General features: G+C 37.1%; 1 protein-coding gene across 4 annotated transcripts in view; it reads left to right on the plus strand.

Moving 5' to 3' along the window:
* ATM (ATM serine/threonine kinase) overlaps positions 1-14,099 on the plus strand; it is a 149,897-nt gene that overhangs the window by 16,554 nt on the left and 119,244 nt on the right. For all 4 annotated transcript variants that reach the window (XM_010862840.1, XM_010862844.1, XM_010862841.1 and 1 more), the window contains 4 exons: positions 627-791; positions 8,138-8,303; positions 8,960-9,198; positions 10,777-10,940. In XM_010862840.1, coding sequence (XP_010861142.1) covers positions 627-791; positions 8,138-8,303; positions 8,960-9,198; positions 10,777-10,940 — 734 coding nt within the window. The remainder of the gene's footprint in view (positions 1-626; positions 792-8,137; positions 8,304-8,959; positions 9,199-10,776; positions 10,941-14,099) is intronic.

Consider the following 14,099-nt stretch of genomic DNA (forward strand, 5'->3'; position numbering starts at 1 on the left):
GTATATATATATATAATGTATTTATGTGTATATATATATACATATATATATATAAAACTTTCAGGACCTCTAATAAACAAAACTAAAAATTATAGCCTTATATATTAGTATGCAATAAATGCTATTATAGGACTTGAAAATAATTTTCTTTTCAAAGTAAATAATAGTCTCCTTAATATCTTATTCTAATATATTCATATTTTTATTAAAAACACCGAGAAACTTTGAATCATTTTAGGTCTAATGTCAGAAATTGTGAATTATTAAGGATAGAGTGAATGATTGTTTTTGTTATATAATCCTGCAGATTTGTCAGACTAGCAGATTGGTAAAGGGACCAGATATAAATGTTTTTGACTTTTGCAGGCTATATAGTCCCTGTCTCAACTACTCAGCTTTGCCATTTTAGCATGAAAGTAGCCATAAACAATATGTAAGTTAATAGATATGTCTGTGGTCTAATAAAATTTTGTTTTCAAAAACAGATGATTGGCTGAATTTTGCCCGAAGGGCCGTAATTTTCTGATCACTCTTTTATGAGAAAGAGGTTCATACAGTTGCTGTTTCAAGCATCCTTAACATATTTTTCTTGAGATTAATGTTTCTGCTTGTTTATTTTTAAATAGGAGCACCCAGGCTGAAATGTCAAGAACTGTTGAATTATATCATGGATACAGTGAAAGATTCATCCAGTGGTGCTATTTATGGAGCTGATTGTAGCAATATATTGCTGAAGGACATTCTTTCAGTGAGGAAATACTGGTGTGAAATATCTCAGCAACAGTGGCTGGGTATGTTTTGAAGTTTATTGCTTGTGATTTTTTCCTTGTGAAATGAAATTTTGCCGAAAGAGCATTGAGAGACTATATATATCTCCCAAATGACCTCACAGTTTAACAGTACCTTGGTAAAATTAAATGGTTATAGATTTTAACAGTTTTTATGTATTATTTACTTCCTAAATTATTATCACTAATAATGTATTTGGTGCCTGCTATCAGAACTTAAATTGCAGAATTGAAAGATGCCATATCTCTCCTCAAAGGCTTGGCAGTCCAATGACAGAAAAAAACAAAGTAAACCAAAAGTTAGAAGGAAGTGAGTTCACAGATCAGTAACACCTAAACTCAACAATGATTCATAGAGTAGAAAGAAGAAAACAGAGAGAGGTGTCATAAAAGGGAAAGCAAGAGAGTTTCAAGTTGGAAGAGGTGTGTTTCAAGTGTTGTAGAGGTAGTAAGACACAGAAGTATCAATTGGATTAGGAAGTTAGCAGGTTACTGGTAAGGTGCTGTGCTGTGCTTAGTCACTCGGTTGTGTCCGACTCTTTGCGACCCCATGGACTGTAGCCCTCCAGGCTCCTCTGTCCATGGGGATTCTCCAGGCAAGAACACTGGAGTGGGTTTCCATGCCCTCCTCCAGGGGATCTTCCCAACTGAGGGATTGAACCCAGGTCTCCTGCATTGCAGGTGGATTCTTTATCAAAAACTACTATAATAGAATATATAGGAGTCAATGACTTAGAAGGTAAGTAGAGTGGGATGGATGCCAGCGAGGAATTGTTTAGTTTCTAGGTGAGAAGTACTAAGTGACCACAAAGGAAATTTGGTCAGAGACTGAAATTTTTGAGTTTATTGATTTCAGAGGTAGAGTATTTCTGGCTCTGGGTGGGCTTAGTGGGTGGGAATGGTATTTGGCTTTAACGAGGTGACTTTAAGCCAGCTGTCAGTCTTCTAATATAGCTGCCTCTGAAAATTTAGAAACTCAGTATTTTTCATTGAGAAGTATTCAAGATACGTTGTGATAATTTAATAGACATTTATCTATATTTTGTTACTGTCAGTTTATCATTTCAAGATAAGATGTTTGTGGACTGTAAAACCATGACCTAATCGGTGCCCTGAGCTGTATTCTACTGTTCCTACATGAATAAAGGTTTTCTCAGCTATTGGTTAATTTCTTATCTACCTGGGGCCTTTGCTGTTTTTCTGAACACAAAGGAAGTTGTGTCTCAAACAGGGCCTCAGAAAGCCTAGAAGCAGCCTTTGGAGAATAGGCCAGTGATGTCTAGGATACTCCAACACATCTGTCACCAAAATAGTTCAGCCTAAATATTTAGGGTTTTGTACATTTTAATTATTACTTGTAACAATGGGTCTCTCTGAAAAATAGACAGTCATTCCTCTAGTCTCTGTATAATGATTCCATCATCTGGCACGTTCTCTGAAATTCTCTGTATTTTTAAGGAAACTACCTCCACTTACAATAATCAGTCTTTTTGTTGAATTTTTCTAGTTAGTTACCTTCTCTGAAATTTACTTCTCTAATTGGACTTCCCTGGTGGCTCGGTAAAGCGTCTGCCTACAATGCAGGAGATCCGGGTTCAATCCCTGGGTCTGGAAGATCTCCTGGAGAAGGAAATGGCAACCCACTCCAGTATTCTTGCCTGGAAAATCCTATGGATGGAAGAATCTGGTAGGCTACAGTTAGTGGGGTCGCAAAGAGTTGGACACAACTGAGTGACTTCACTCAATGAAACTCTGCTCAAGAGGTGTTTACATTCAAAATGTGTTTGGTAGAGGTGGCTATTGAAACCATTGTTATGGATGAAATTGTCTAGGTAGAGAGCTTAATATGAGATGAGAGGATGGCCTAAGACTAAACCAACATTTCTCTATATATTTTGGAATCAGCATGTTAACTTCTACAAAAAGTTCTGCAGCAGTTTTATTTGGATTGTTTTGACCCTGTTGAACAATTTAGGAGAGACAGACATCTAAACAACATAGACTCTTCCAGTCCATGAGCATGATATATCTCTCCATTTATTTAGGTCATTTTTGATTTATCAGCATATGCAGAATTTGTATAGTTTTGTTAGATTTATACTGCTGTAGTTGGTAAAGTTTACTGTCTTTTAAAAACATTTTCTTTTCCATATTGTTCAGAAATACCATATTGATCCGGAACCTTGCTAAAATCACTCACTTATTAGGTCTAACACCTCTTTTGTTCATTCTGGGGAATTTTCTGTTTAGACAGTCATGTCATCTGCAAGTAATAGAGAGTTTTACTGAGCCATGTGGCCTGATTTCTTTTTTCACCTTATATTGGCTAAGACCTCAGTATAAGTATTTTTTAATGATAAGATATGCATAACATAAAATTTACTGTTTTAACCATTTTAATGTATACAAATCAGTGGTATTAAGAATATTCATTGTTGAGCAACCATCACCACTCATTTCTAGAATTTTTTTCTTCTTCCTAAACTGAAACTCAGAGAAGGCAATGGCAACCCATTCCAGTACTCTTGCCTGGAAAATCCCATGGACGGAGGGGCCTGGTTGGCTGCAGTCCATGGGGTCGCTAGGAGTTGGACACGACTGAGCGACTTCACTTTATTTTTTCACTTTCATGCATTGGAGAAGGAAATGGCAACCCACTCCAGTGTTCTTGCCTGGAGAATCCCAGGGGCAGGGGAGCCTGGTGGGCTTCCGTCTATGGGGTTGCACAGAGTCCGACACGACTGAAGCGACTTAGCAGAAGCAGACTGAAACTGTATCCACTAAATAAGAACCTGCCCTACTTCCTCCTCCAGCTCTTGGCAACTATTCTGCTTTCTGTCTCTGAATTTGACTATTCTAGCTACCTCCTATAAATGAAATTCTACAATATTTGTCCTTTTCTGAATGACTTATTTCACTTAACATAATGTTCACATGTTGTAGCATTCATCAGAGTTTTCTTCCTTTTAAAGTCTTAATGATATTCCATTGTTTATATATACTACATTTTCTTTACCCATTCATCTGTCATTGGACACTTGGGTTGTTTGTATGTTAGGCTTCTGTGAATAATGCTATTATAAACATGGGTGTACAAATAGCTCTTTGAGTCCTTGCTTTCAGTTCTTTTGGGTATATATTCAGAAGTGAAATTGCTGCATCATGTGGTGATTCTATGTTTAATTTTTTAACTACTCACCATACTGTTTTCCACAAGGGCTACACCATTTTATATATTCACCAGCAATGGACAGGTGTTCCAATTTCTCCACACCCTCACCAGCACTTCATTTTCTTTCTTTTTTTTGATAATAGCATTCCTAATGTAAGGTAAATATATGGGAAGTGGTATCTCATTGTAATTTTGGTTTACATTTCTTTAATGACTAGTGATGTCAAACTTTTCATATGCTTATTTGGCCATTTGTATATCATCTCTAGACAAAAGTCTATTCAAATATTTTGCCCAGTTTTTATAAGGTTGGCTGTTGTTGGATTGTAGGAGTTCTTTATATACTTTGAATATTAATCCCTTATCGGATATATGGTTTGGAAATATTTTCTCCCATTCTGTTGCAGGAAGGGGGACCCCTTCCAGGGCCCAAAAGTGGGCTCTTATCTTAACACTTGGAAATGAATTGTCCAAGGAGACACATGTGCTGAAAAAGCAAGATATTTAATTGGGAAGATGTGCCCAGGCAGAAAGCAGCAGGGTAAGGGAACCCAGGAGAACTGCTCTGCCACGTGGCTCACAGTCTTGGGGTTTATGGTGATGAGGTTAGTTTCTGGGTTGTCTTTGGCCAGTCATTCTGACTCAGAGTCCTTCCTGGTGGCACAAGCATTGCTCATCCAAGATGGATGTCAGCAAGAAGGATTCTGGGAGGTGGTTCAACACGTGGTGTCACCTTTTGACCTTTCCTGAACTCTTGCAGTTCAGTTCAGTCGTTCAGTCATGTCCAACTCTTTGCGACCCCATGAACTGCAGCACACCAGGCTTTCCTGTCCATCACCAGCTCTTGGAGCTTGCTCAAACTCATGTCCATCGAGTCGGTGATGCCATCCAACCATCTTATCCTCTGTCGTCCCCTTCTCCAACGGACTCTTCCAGTTGGTGGTGGCTTAATAGCTCTGTGTTCCTTACCAGGACCTCCTTCATAAAACAACTCATGCAAATGGTTGCTATGGTGTCTGGCCAGGGTGGGTGGTTTCAGTCAGTGTGCTTCCCCTAACAATTCCTTGTTGTTTAGTTACTAAGTCACGTCTAACTCTTTGCAACCCTAAGAACTGCAGCATACCAGGCTTCTCTGGCCTTCACTCCTGGAGTGAAGTTTGTTCAAACTCATGTCTGTTGACTCAGTGATGCCATCCAACCATCTCATCCTCTGTCGTCCCCTTCTCCTCCTGTCTTCAGTCCTTCCCAATATCAGGGTCTTTTCCGATGAGTCAGTTCTTCACATCAGGTGGCAGGCTATTGGAGCTTCAGCTTCAGTCTTTAAATGAATATTCAGGTTTGATTTCCTTTAGGATTGACTGATTTGACCTTCTTGCTGAAGAAGGGACGCTCAAGAGGCTTCTCCATCACCACAACTCGAAAGCATTAATTTTTCGGCCCTCAGCCTTTGTTATGGTCCACCTTTCACATCTGTACATGACCACTGGAGAAACCATAGCTTAGACTGTACAGACTTTTGTGGATTGCCTTTAATTCTGATGATAGTGTCCTCTGATGCACGAAAGGTTTTGATTTGATGAATACAGTTTATCTATTTTTTCTTTCATTGCCTGTGCTTTGGGGGTCATTTCCAAGAAATCACTTCCAAATCCAATGTCATGAAACTTTCCCCCTCTATTTTCTTCCAAGAGTTTTAATAGTTTTTCCTCCAATATGATTTTGATTAGGAGTGGTGAGAACAGACATCCTTTCTTGTCCTGTTCCTGGTTTTAGGTGGAAAAATTCAGTGTTTGCTCATTAGCATGTTAGCTATTAATACAGGCTGAGGACATTCCCTTCTATTCTGGTTGCTCATGGTTTTTTATCATGAGTGGTTATTGAATTAGGTTAAATTTTTTCCTGCGTATATTGAGATAATCATAGAACTTTTTGTCTTAGTTTATTGATAATAGTGAGTTATGTTGATTAATTTTTCATAGGTTGACTCAACCTTATGTTCCTGCTATATACCCTACTAGGGCATGATGTATTATCTATTTTATATATTGAATTTGAAGGTCATGGTTGTTGTAAGGTTTTTAACTATGAACTCAGTTTCTTTAATAGATGTAAGATTTAGGTTATGCAATATAGATGCAATATATTTAGGTTATATATTTCAGTGATATTTGATTATTTGTTTCTTTAAGAATTTGTCCATTTCATATAAGCTGTTGAAAGTATGAGTGTAAAGTTCTTAAATAGTGTCTTACTATCCTTCTAAAATGCTTAGGCTCTGTTGTGATATTGCCTCTTTGATTACGGATTCTGATCTTACATTTTTAGTTCCTTCTGTTTGTTTTGGGTTTCATTCTCTAGTTTCTTAAATGTAGATCATTAATTTAAGAGCTTTTTTCCCAGTATATGCATTTAATATAATATATTTTTCTCTAAACACTACTTTAGTCACATCTCACAAATGTTGACAATGTTGAGAGAGCAATTTATAGCATTAAATGACTACATTAGAAAAGAAGAAATATATCAAGTATATATATGTAAGTATATCAATATATACCTTAAATTCCAAGTATATCAATATATACCTTAGATTCCATCTCAAGAACTAGAAAAAGAAAAATCCAAAGACTTCAAGCAGAATAACAGAAATCAATGAACACAGAAAACAATAAAGAAAAATTATAGAAACAAAAAGGTGACTCTTGGACTTCCCTGGTGGCTCAGTGGTAAAGAATCAACCTGCCAGTGCAGGAGACATGGGTTCAATCTCTGAGCTGGGAGGATCCCACATGCCACACAGCAGCTAAGCGCATGCACCACGACTGCTGAGTGGGTGCTCTAGAGCCTGGGAGCTGCAACTCCTGAAACCCACACACCCTAGGGCCTGTGCTTTGCATTAAGAGAAGCTACTTCAGTGGGAAGCCTGCTCGCTGGAATAAGAGAGTGTCCACTGCTCGTATCAGTGAAGACGCAGCACGGCCAAAAATAAATTTTTTAAAAAAATAAAGATATTCTGGTTACTCATGGGCTACTCTATTCATTCTGGCTACTCTGAATACCCATCATTGCTGTGAGAAATTGTCCTTTTTCTCTGATTAGGAATCTCATGTCTTCTGTCAGTATCCATAAAACTGGTATTCTAATTTTTTTTTTACATTTATCTGACTGCTGCTGCTGCTGCTGCTGCTAAGTCGCTTCAGTCGTGTCCGACTCTGCGCAACCCCATAGACTGCACCAGGTCTTAATTGTGGCACATGGGATCTTCTGTCTTCATTGCGACATGTAGGATCTTTTAGTTGTGACATGTGGGATCTTTTTAGTTGGAGCACGTAGTATCTTTTTAGTTGTTGCATATGGGATCTAGTTCCCTGACCAGGGATCGAACCTGGGCCCCTGCATTTGGAGTGTGGCGTCTTAGCCACTGGACCACTGGGAAGTCCCCTGGTATTTTAATTTGTTAGATTGCAAATAGCGTAAAGTCTCAGTCTTTTCACACTTCCTGACACACTATACACACATTATTAGGCAACTAGCATAGAACAATATAAAACTATGGAGAACACACTGTCTCAAGTGCTTTCTTGGGCCTAGCCAAAGGAATTTAGGAATAGAGAAATTAAGTCTGAGGTCTGGCTCTTAAACTGGTGTTCACATACTTTGCTGCCTATAGTTGTTCCTGTCTTTTTTTTTTTTTAATGATTTTTATTTCTTTATTTTTGGTTGTGCTGGGTCCTTGTCTCTGGGGGACTTTTCTCTAGTTGTGGTGAGCAGAACTACTTTTTAGTTGCTGTGCCTGGGCTTCTCTTCACGGTGGCTCCTCTTGCTGCAGAGCACAGGTTCTAGGCATGTGGGCCTCAGTAGTTGTGGCACATAGGCTTAGCTGCTCTGCAGCACGTGGGATCTTCCTGGTCCAGGGATCAAACCTGTGTCTCCTGCACTGGCAGGCAGAGTCTTTACCACTGAACCACCAGGGAAGCCCTGTTCCTGTATTGAAGACAGTTTAATTTATAAAGTTAAATGTTGATGGGATTCTTTAACTGTATTAAATATAAATTAGTATAATTTTTAATGTTTTGTTTATGGGATTACCGAAATTTGAATTGTGGCATTTAATTAAATGTTTTGATAGTTTTCTTTTTAAAAACATAACTAATACTTTTTTTTTTTTTTTTTTAAGAATTGTTCTCTGTGTACTGCAGTCTATATCTTAAACCTTCACAAGACATTAATAGAGTTTTGGTGGCAAGAATAATTCAAGTTGTGACCAAAGGATGCTGTTCACAGACCGATGGATTAAATCCCAAATTTTTGGATTTTTTTTCTAAGGCTATTCACCAGGCACGGTAATCTGATCTATTTTTGTTTTGTATTGGAAATCCATCTGATCCTTTTTACAAGACTGTGTTTTATATTCAGTGACTACAGTTTTTTACCAATCTTAAGAAAGCGTTGGACCTGTTATAGTAGAACTAGTGGATTCCCTAAGAAAGTGTTATGTCCAGTACTTCCTGAATATTTAGTATGCAGAACGTGAAATAATGTTCTTGAGTGGGGAGATGTCTTGCTTTTTTAATAACAGGGAAAGCTTTATGGCCTCTAAGTATTTTTATTTTCCCCATTTTCGAGGATAAGTATAATGCGCTAAGAATAAAATGAATTGGGGATGTGTTTTGGAAATATCAACATCTTATTGTGCTGCATTACCCAATTTATAATGTGAACTATTTTGTAAGTGGTAGGTATTATGGATTAGTTTATTTTTAGACAGTGCTTTAGCAGTAGGGAGAGAGAACAGATCTCTTAGTGCCAATTAAGAACTGTTTTTTGCTGTTGCTATGCAATACTGCTATGATTTTATTTTATTTTATTTTTTCCTGAACAAGTCTGAAAGTAAGATTATTTGGATGTCAAATTTTTTCTTTCAGTGTGCAACTTCATAACTGTCTTCAGTTTGTGCATTTTCCCCTGTTGTATTAAGTCTTTTTATTTTATGTTACAGCCAAGAAAAGAGCCCTGCAGGTCTAAATCATATCTTAGCAGCATTTATTATCTTTCTCAAGACTTTGTCTGTTAACTTTCGAATTCGAGTATGTGAATTAGGAGATGAAATTCTTCCTACCTTACTTTATATTTGGACTCAACAGAGACTTAATAATTCCTTAAAAGAAGTAATTATTGAATTATTTCAGCTACAAATTTATATTCATCATCCAAAGGGAGCCAAAACTCAAGATAAAGGTATAAAGAAAGTTTTTTCCTATTTTGAATTTGTTTTTTCATTGATATACAAAGGGTTAAGTATGAAATCTGTATGATCAGGAGGTTATGACCTTCCTCTGGATTGTTATGCATGGTAATATAATTAGTCATGAGGATATCTTTCACTTTCTTAGAAAAAAATTGAAACTGTGGTAGCAAATCATATCATGCATTGCCATTTGTTTAGTACAGTTCTGCATTTTATGAGGAGTACAAAGATGAGACACTGTTTCCTCTAGGAGGTGATTATGTAGTAATAATTAGGCGCTAAGAGGTGTGACACAGAGAAGGCAAGATCTTGTTTATCTACATATGTATTGCTTTTATTAGAAAAATAAAATAGATAAATATGGACTGAACCAGCTAGATGTCAGTTCCCAATGAAGATAAATACATATTGCCTCAAACCTCATAGTTATTCCAGGCTTCTGTTTGCTAGGAAAACTGAAAATAAATGACTTATCCTCCCTTCATTCCTTTAGGTTAATCTTTCACCAAGAGAGTATTGCTTGGATGGTGTAGTTCCATTCAGTAGACAAGAATTTTAGTGGGTAGAACCAGAATTGAATGAGTTCACTCATGATTAGGCTATGTTTTGACTCTTGCTGGTACTAGCTTTTAAGTCAGTTCATCATGGTTAGTATAATGACCTTACTTTATCACAATCAGCTGTGTGTGTTTTGTGCGGTCTTCTAGTATACATAGTTAAATGTATTTATAGCCCATGAAATGACTATAGGTCAAAGAATAGTGACTTTTCTCAGTTTTTCATCTTTCATATAGCTCTTACCAGAATGAAAATTAGGCTTATTAGGGCATGGTGTGATATGTTTAGGGTTTTAGTTAAATGCATGTTTAGGATGAATTGAAAATCGGCAGATGATAAGGCTGTCAGAAATGCTAATACAGTTTTAGGCTACATTAATAGATTATATTAAGTTCTTAAATAGATTAAATTAAATTCATTAATAGGTTTTAAATAGGTTATTTGTTTGTGGAAAGTAATAGCCCCACTGTTTGTTCCTCATACTTATTAGATCAGAATTGTGAGTATTCTGGTATGCTCATGAGATTTTGTAGAATAAGCATTTTTAAGAGACATAAGTTGACTGGAGTAAGTCTAGGGAAAGAGGAGAGATGACGATATGGTGTCTGGATAACATGTTATTTGTACACTTGTTGAAGAAATTGGTAATGTTTTTCTGTTAAACAAAGGCCTGCAGAGAAGCTGGTTCTCATAAAAGAGGGGATGTACTAATTGTATTGTTTTTTTAAATTCTTCCATATTCTTATCAAACTTTATCTAGCCAATTTAATCAAAATCTCAATCAAACTTTTATTTCTTCTCTCTTCAAAGCATATACAGTTAACTGAGTGTGAGGTGGACATCATTAGGAAGTAGAGCTTGTCAAGGATATAGTCAGAGGAGCCATTAGTAGTAAATAGACTGCACCAGATGTCTTCTAATGTTTCTACCTGAAAATGGTTTTGTGGAAGTTGGCAGTACAAATGGATTGTATATATAGATTATATTTTAATTATTTTTTAATATTACAGGTGCTTATGAATCAAGAAAGTGGAGAAGTATTTTACACAACCTGTATGATTTGTTAGTTAATGAAATAAGTAATATAGGAAGCAGAGGGAAATACACTTCAGGATCTCGTAATATTGCTGTTAAGGAAAACTTGATTGAATTGATGGCAGATATTTGTCACCAGGTATAGTAGATCTTGTCACATTTTGAAATTTTCCATTCATTTTCCTTTTTATTAGGCCTGTAAAAAGCTTATAAAATTACTCTGTACATGTTGATTCCTTTCAAAGCACCATAAATATTTAGAATTGCTCTTCTAACTTACAAGATAACTATCTTACAAATATAAACTTAGTAAAAACTGATGATGAACTTTTCCATTCTTAAAAAAGTTATCTATAGGAAATAAGGTTATCCTAACCCTATATGTTTCTTTTTTTCCCTACTGATTTAAAAATTATATGGCATAAAATTCATTATTTTAAATAGTATATATAATTCAGTGGTTTTTAGCATTTTCACTGTGTTGTGCAACCATCACCACTAATTCCAGAGCCTTTCCATCACTGCCAAAATAAACTTTGTGCCTATTAGCAGTCAGTTTCAATTCCCTGCTTCTTCCAGTTCCTAGCAGCCAGCCACTAATCTGCTTTCTGCCTCTGTCGATTTGCCTGTTTTGGTCATTTCGTATAAATGGAATCATATAATGTGCAGTCTTTTGTGTCTGGCTTCTTTCACTAAGCATAATATATTCAAGGTTCTTCTATGTTGTACCATGAATCAGTATTTCATTCTTTATGACTGAATAATATTCAGTTGTAAGGATATATTACATTTTGTTTACCAGCTCATCAGGTGATGGCTTAGTGTTTGTTTTTTTTCTCTGTAGAAGAATTTTAAAAAATTTTTTATTTTCAATGCAATTTTTAAAGGTTATATTCCATTTAAAGTTACTATACAATATTAGCGGTATTTCCTGTGTTGTATAATATGTCCTTACAAACTCCCACTCAGTAGTTTGTACACCTCTTCCCTGGTGGCTCAGAAGGTAAAGAATCTTCCCACAATGCAGGAAACGTGGGTTCAGTCCCTGAGTTGGGAAGATCCCCTGGAGAAGGGAATGGCTGCCCACTGCAGTATTCTTGCCTGGAGAATTCCATGGACAGAGGAGCCTGGTGGGCTACAGTCCATGAGGTTACAAAGAGTTGGACACGACTGAGTAACTAAGACACCCTAAGACTAGTTTGTTCTCTGTATCTGTGCATCTGCAGCTTTTTTATTATATTCATTAGTTTGTTGTGTCTTTAGAGTCCACATGTACTTGATATCATACAATATTTGTCTTTCTCTGACTTATTTCATTTAAATGCCTTCCAAGTCTATCTGTGTTGCTGCAAATGGCAGACCTTTCTTTTTTAATGACTGAGTAGTATTCTTTTGTGTGTGTGGGTGTGTATCCATTCATTTCTTGATGGACACTGAAGTTGCTTGCATATCTTTCAGTTGTAAGTAATGCTGCTGTAAACGTTGGTTGCATATATGTTTTCAAATTAGTACTTTTGTTTTTTACAGCTACATACCCAGGAGAATTTTACTGGGTTATAGGGTAATTCTGATTTTAGTCTTTTGAGTAACCATCAAACTGTTTTCCACATTAGCTGCCCCAATTTACATCCCACCAGCAGTGTAAAAGGGATCCCTTTTCCCCATGTCCTTGCCAGCATTTGTTATTTGTGTTCTTTTTGATGATAACCATGATAAACATTGTGACAGCGATGAGGTGATATGGTTTTGATTTGCATTTCCCTGATAATTAGCAATGTTGAGCATCTTTTCTTCTTCCTGTTGGTCATCTGCATTTCCTCTTTAAAAAAATATCTGTTCAAGTCTTCTGCCTATTTTTAAAAACTTACTTATTTATTTATTTTATTTTTGGTTGCACTGGGTCTTTGTTGCTACACATGGGCTTTCTCTGGTTGTGGTGAGCAGGGGCTACTCTTCATTGCAGTACACTGGCTTCTCATTGTGGGGGCTTCTCTTGTCACGGAGTATGGACTCTAGGTGCATGGGTTTCAGTAGTTGCAGCACACAAGCTCAGTGAGTTGTGGAGCAAGGCCTTAGTTGCTCTGTGGCATGTGGAATCTTCCCAGACTAGGGATCGAACCCATGCCTCCTGCATTGGCAAGCAGATTCCTATCCACTGTACCACCAGGGAATTTCCCCTTCTGCCCATTTTTTAATCAGGTTGTTTGTTTGTTTGATAAGTTGTATGAGTTGTTTATATATGTTGGATATTAACCCATTACTGGTCATATCACTTGCTAACATTTTCTCCCGTTCAGTAGGCTGTATTTTTGTTTTGTGGGTACTTTTCTTTGGTGTTCAAAACTTGTGTGTTTAATTAGGTCTCATTTGTTTATTTTGTTTTTATTTCCTTTTCTTTAAGAGACAGATCAAAAAAAAGTATTGCTATGATTTATATCAAAGGGTGTTCCGCCTATCTTTTCCTCTAGGAGTTTTTTAGTATTCAGTCTTTTAGGTATTTAATCCAACTTTTTTTTTTTAATATGGTGTTGGAGAATGTTCTAATTTGATTCTTTTACATGTAGCTGTCCAGTTTCCCCAGCACCACTCATTGAAGAGACTGTCTTTTCTCCATTGTATATTCTTGTCTCCTTTGTCATAGATTAACTGACCGTAAGTACAAGGGTTTATTTCTGGACTATACACTGTTCCAGTGATCTATGTGTCTGTTTTTGTGCCAGTTCCATACTCTTGATTATCAACCTTTGTAGTCTGTATGGTCTGAGGGCAGGGAGTGTGATTCCTCCAGCTCTGTCCTTTTTTCTCAAGACTATTTTGGCTATTTGGGGACTTTTGTGTTTCCATGCAAATTTTAAAGTTATTTGTTCTGGTTGTGGGAAAAATATCATTAGTGTCATTTTATTTTGGCCACAGACAGCATGCAGGATCTTAGTTCCCCAATCAGGGATTGAACCCATTCCCCGCTCCGGCCCCCAACCCCTGCAGTGGAAACATGGAGTCCTAATCCCTGGACTACCAGGGAAGTCCATCATTGGCATTTTGATAAGGATCGTGTTGAATCTACGGAGAAGGCAATGGCACCCCACTCCAGTACTCTTGCCTGAAAAATCCCATAGACAGAGGAGCCTGGTAGGCTGCAGTCCATGGGGTCGCTAAGAGTCGGACACGACTGAGCGACTTCACTTTCACTTTTTACTTTCATGCATTGGAGAAGGCAATGGCAACCCACTCCAATGTTCTTGCTTGGAGAATCCCAGGGATGGGGGAGCCTGGTGGGCTGCCGTCTATGGGGTCTGTC

This window comes from Bison bison, unplaced genomic scaffold (genome assembly GCF_000754665.1).
Source record: "Bison bison bison isolate TAMUID 2011002044 unplaced genomic scaffold, Bison_UMD1.0 scf7180017864485, whole genome shotgun sequence".
Classification (NCBI taxonomy): domain Eukaryota; kingdom Metazoa; phylum Chordata; class Mammalia; order Artiodactyla; family Bovidae; genus Bison; species Bison bison.